Source organism: Poecilia formosa, unplaced genomic scaffold (genome assembly GCF_000485575.1).
Source record: "Poecilia formosa unplaced genomic scaffold, Poecilia_formosa-5.1.2 Scaffold820, whole genome shotgun sequence".
Classification (NCBI taxonomy): Eukaryota; Metazoa; Chordata; class Actinopteri; order Cyprinodontiformes; family Poeciliidae; genus Poecilia; species Poecilia formosa.
The window spans coordinates 15,463-20,822 of record NW_006800759.1 but is presented as its reverse complement, the minus strand read 5'-3'; the positions used below and the strand labels follow the sequence as shown (position 1 = coordinate 20,822).

General features: G+C 42.0%; 1 protein-coding gene across 1 annotated transcript in view; it reads left to right on the top strand.

Moving 5' to 3' along the window:
• Positions 1-5,349, top strand: part of hps3 (HPS3 biogenesis of lysosomal organelles complex 2 subunit 1) — a 23,599-nt gene extending 18,250 nt beyond the window's left edge. The window contains exons 28-36 of the mRNA XM_016666855.1: positions 286-506; positions 912-1,089; positions 1,257-1,490; positions 2,023-2,217; positions 2,630-2,806; positions 2,888-2,992; positions 3,576-3,782; positions 3,861-3,948; positions 4,854-5,349. Of these exons, the coding sequence (XP_016522341.1) occupies positions 286-506; positions 912-1,089; positions 1,257-1,490; positions 2,023-2,217; positions 2,630-2,806; positions 2,888-2,992; positions 3,576-3,782; positions 3,861-3,948; positions 4,854-4,981 (1,533 nt within the window). The 3' untranslated portion in view covers positions 4,982-5,349. The remainder of the gene's footprint in view (positions 1-285; positions 507-911; positions 1,090-1,256; positions 1,491-2,022; positions 2,218-2,629; positions 2,807-2,887; positions 2,993-3,575; positions 3,783-3,860; positions 3,949-4,853) is intronic.
• The last annotated feature ends 11 nt before the right edge of the window (positions 5,350-5,360 follow it).

The window sequence follows — 5,360 nt, the reverse complement described above, 5'->3', positions numbered from 1 at the left end:
AACCAAAACTTACTCGCCAAGTTGTTGCTAGGTAACCAAAGTGGGAGCGATTCCACCAACCCAGCTTAGCTAGCCGTGAGAGATTGAGCAGCTAAAAACATTCCTCTGCCTACGTCCCCCAGAATGCAGTGCGTATATATCATAATATATGTTATTAATTTATTGCCCAGCCCTAAAATGAATAAATATTTGACATGTTCTCTCAGAAGAAAATTTAATAGCTGCACAGGTATTTGTCTTGGGGTCATTTTGAGTTTTTAGGAGTGACTTGTTTGTGTGTGCCAGGTTGAGTACAGCCAGCGCTACGCAGAGACTAACCCACAGGGCCTGAGTCTTCGTCACCTCCTCAGCGAAGCCCACCTCCTCCTCCGCTCCTCCCTGCTGGAGTCATCAGAGCACCGGCAGGCCAGTGAAGGTGCCAGAAAAATGGCCATCCAGACGCAGAGGGAGGAGCTGGAGGAGGCGTTCAGGCAGAACTGCGCTCAGCTTGGAGACAGTTTCAGCAGGTACCAGCGCTCTAAACTCTGCTCAGACTGATTAAAAATGAATTTTTAATGTTCAACTCGCATCACGTGTCTTTTAAAATAACTTGTCTTTCTATATTTTGATGGATTACATCAGTTGTCAATGAGCACATCAATAAAACTGCAATTATTTGCAACCTGGTTTCATCCTACACCAACATAGTAATTAGTAGAAGCTAATGCTAAAGTGCTACACCAACACAGTAATTAGTGGAAGCTAATGCTAAAGTGCTACACCAGTACAGTAATTAGTGGAAGCTAATGCTAAAGTGCTACACCAACACAGTCACAGCTCCAGTTGTAAATTCCTCCTGAACTTTTTGTGGCGACTCTCTATCTTGTCCGTTTAGCTTAATGAAGCCCATCTCTTGTTTTGTGTCCTGTTAGGGGCGGTCAGAAGGATTACCACCTGGCTTTGCCGTACTACAGGATGTCCGGTCTGTCGGTCACTGAGGTCATGTCCAGAAACCGTCCTCTCCCAGGCAGCCCTCACTCCTATGGACCTGGTTTCCTGTTTTATCTGAAAAATTACCTGTTAGAGGAAACGGACCAGAGCCTCAGTCAGGTATGAAAACCTTAAATTCTCTCTGAATTTTAATGACAGATCCAACCGATCCTAACCAGTTCGAGAAGCATAATTGGTCACCTTTAAGCTTATAGAATGATGACGTTAAACAAACAAACAAACAAAAAAATCTAAAACTGAGTTTTTCCGTCTTTATATGCAATCAGGAAGATGCAGATGAGGTCACTAGAATTTTCAGCCAATCAGAGCCCTCGATGCTGGTCAGTGTGTGCGCCAGCCCGTGCATGATGAACGTCGACCCGGCTGCAACGCTGCAGATTTTACAACGTCTGGAGGAAACGGCTGGCGAGGCGGTGCCTCTGACGATCACCATGGCGACCATGATGCTGCGCCTGGGCAACATGGCGCAGTACACAGAGCTGATGGAGCGACACTCTGAGGTGTCAGACTGTTCATGCATCGGATAAAAACACATTTTTCTCACTGTCTGGAGTTTAATCTGGCCAAATATTTCTTTTCTTAAGTTGTTTTGAATTATCAAAATTATTATTATGTTTTTTAAATGTCAGAAAACTTAGCAAGAACCTTTTGTTTTTTTTAGACTTTTGTGTAACTTTCATTGAATGAATTCACAAGACCTTCTGTTCTTGAGTAAATAAGTGACGATTACTTACAGAAGTTTATTTGTAAATTTCCAAAGTTTAAACTTTTAAATTCAAAGAAAGTTATAAAAAAAAAAATTAAAAAATGTTCTTGCGCATTTTCTGGCATTTAGCAAACAAGAGTAATTTTAGTAATTCTGACCTGAAACAGGAAAAGTTTGATCTGATGCAACTCCAGACATGAGGGGAAAAGTCTGTAAATATCAGGTTTTAACTGCATGTAAAAATAATAATTACATATTTTCAGATAGATGTGTTGCATGTTTTTTTGTAAACAACATGTGGGTTGAACTCTGTGTTGTGTATTCAGATGCTGCTGGTGTACGGGTTCATCGAGGAGCCGAGGTTGCTGCTGCACGCAGGAGGAGGGAAACGCCCTCAGGTGTGTCCGACGGCGTTGGCCGGCCAGCTGGCCGACTCCCAGCCTGGACTCCTGGTGGCGGCCATGGTGGCTTTACACGAGAACAACAAGGTTCAGCTGGAGCCGGCCGATCACGTCTTTAAGGTCCGTGCTGCTGCAGAGCCCCCTGGTGGACACGGAGAGGATCTGTTGCCTTTTCTGTTCCCCAGCTATTTATATTTGTAAATATATCCTCATCTGTTTTCCATACAGTCAGAGTGATAAAAAAAATGACAATTTAAAGTGAAATGTGTTTTTACATTCTTAAGTCTTTGGTGCAGAAAACTGGTTAAAATTTGATCCATTTGGTTTTGTTCTTTCTTGGATTTCTTTTATTTGTTTTTCTTTTTTCTTTGTCTCTGTTTACTGCTTTCTTTCTTTCGAAAGAATTAATTTCTTTTTGTGAGGTAACCCATCAGAACAATACCCCCTATGTCCGCTAGGGGCGCCGTTCTCTTCCTCCACTGGTCTTTCTGATTGCTGCAGATGTTCTGTAGGAACTGATGTTTGTTTGCAGGAGCTGGGATGTGAGAGCAGCCTGCAGGTGGACTTCTGGGAGGCGATGCTCATGGCGTCCTCCCAGGATGCCGTCATCCAGGAGCTTCTGTTCCGACTCGCTTCGGTTTACATCGACCGACTGACGGCCGGCGAATCCCCAACACAACACAAGTCGCTGAAAAGTGCGGATGACCTGGTAAAGGTTACACCGCCATCTGTATCTGAGAGCTTTTCCTCTGGCGGTTTGACTTCAGGCTGCTCTGTGCTTTGTGTTCAGATCAGCTGCTGCTCTCATTATGGCGCCCTCTACCCGTGGCTCACCATCCTGAACCCGGCTCACGCTTCCAGCTACCAACACCAGGAGGCGCTGCACAAACTGCAGGTGTGCAGACAGAAGGATGGATAAGGAAGAGGAGAGGAGCCACTAAAAAATAATTCAGATTTTCTCATAAATCCAACTTTAAACTCAGAATTTTGATTTTGAACTCAAAATTTAGCTTTTTTTCTCAGAATCTTGACATCTTTTGGATTTCTGGGTTTTTTTAATCAGAAAAAAATCTGACTTTACTTTACTCATACTTTATGTATGAATTTTGACTTTAATTGACAAATTCTGACGTTTTTCTCATAATTAAGTCTTTCTGCAAATTCTGACTTTCCACCAGAATTTGACTTTTTTTCCAAATTTTGACTTTTTTTCTCAGAATTGTCTTTTTCTATAAATTCTAACTTTAATATGACTTTTCTCTCAGAAGTTTGACTTTTCCCCCAAATGTAATTTTTTTCCCCCTCAGAACTTTTACATTTTTTCCCTCGGAAGCTTTAAAATCAGAAGCCAGAGTTCTCATTCTCAGATTAAAGTCAGAATTATTGTTCTCTTTTGTTTTGTGGCCCTTCTCCCCTCCCGTAGCTCTCTGGATGAGAGCTCAGACTGATGTAACTGTCCCTGCTGCTCTGTCCTGCAGTCGTTGCTCTGTGGTCCGTCCCTCTCCATCGGAAACGTCGCTCCTCTGTTGGAGAGTCTGTCGGAGGAAACGCTGTGGGGCTTCAGCCTGCACCTCCTCTGTGCCACCAGAAGGGGGCAGTATGGCCGCAGCATTGAGCGGCTGCTGGACCGCTGTCCTCAGGCCATCATAGCCTACGCCAACCACCAGCTACAGGACAAACACATGGCATGTCCTTCATTCACTTTATTTTGTTTGTGTGGCTTTTTTAAACATTTTATTGAGTTTTTCTCATGTTTTCTTCAGGCTCTCTGGTGGCAGAAGCTTCTTCCTGAGCTGTGCAGCCGGACGAGAGCGGCCGCTGACAACGGCGTCCTGCTCGGAGCGCTGAAAGGTGGAGGAAATGTCCCAACTGTAGCAGAAAAATCTACCAGCTGACTATCAAAACGGTTTAATAACATCAGATGTAAAAGCTTAAATTACAGATTCGAGTCTTAAAACAAAGTTCAACTTCAGTTTATTAGTTCAATTTGTAATATTCACTTGGGTAGTTACTGGGTACATTTACTTCAGTAACTATTTGAGAAGTGTACTTTTAGTAGTGTTTTTTCTACAGTGCACTTTGTACTTGAGTCATTTTATTATGAAGTATTTCTACTCTTACTTGAATAAAATGTCTGGATTCTCAACCCACTGAGTGGAAAAACAAACATGTCTAACATTTTAAAGATTCTGGACAAATATTTGTAAACTTTTGAATTTGAGGAAAATTTAAAAAAAAAATGTCCTCGACACGTTTTCTGGCATTTAGCAAATAGAAATAATTTTAGTAATTTTAACTAAGCTAAACAAGAAAAGTTTGGTCTGACTTTATGAAAAAAAGAAGTGATGATGATGTACCAGTTAAGTTGTAATTTTATGAGAATTTGTATTTAAAGCTGCGTCACAATGAAGGACACTGAACGTGTTGTGAAGTTTTACTTGTGCCTTTACAAATGAAGACATTCTTAATGTTTCCACACATCAGCATCACATCATCGTCAGTAGCAGGACTTGGTGCAAACAGCTGTGGGACTGGTTTGTCCCGTCAGATCTCGGTAAATCGAAGCTTCTTTTCTCGTTCGCTTCTCGTAATTTTACGATTTTCATCTGGTAAATATTCTTCATCCTGTTCATATTAGACTCTGTTCTCATAATATTATCACTTTAACGAATTAGAGCCCAATAGTCTGTTGTATTCTGCTTTACTGACACAAAATGCAAACGTCAATTCATCAGCTGTGGTTTCCATGCCAACAGAGACGCTGGTGGTGGTTGCCATGGAGACGAGCCCGGCAGAGTTTCTGGAGCTCCTGCCAGACGACGGCTCGGCGTCGTACTTCCTGCCTCACCTGTTGACGTGCGCCCAGAGACACCTGCCGGCCTGAGAGGCTGACTCAGCAAAAACAAACGCAAAGCAAACATTCAATCATGATGGATGAATCTGAAAACGACTTCCTGTTCCTGCTGCGGAGTCAGAACAACATTTTAGTTTTTTTCCTAAGACTATCAGGGTGTGAATTTTTAAAGTGCTTGATGTAAATCTGAATCTTTTAATCAGTTTTATGGCTGTAAAATCATAGACTGGTGATTATTTATCATGGATTCCAATCAAACTTCACTTCCTGCTTCATTTCGTTCATGTCTGAGTAAAATATCTGTAATAAGAGATGAAACGCCTGTAATAAGAGATGAAACGCCTGTAATAAGAGATGAAACGCCTGTAATAAGAGATGAAACGCCTGTAATAAGAGATGAAACGCCTGT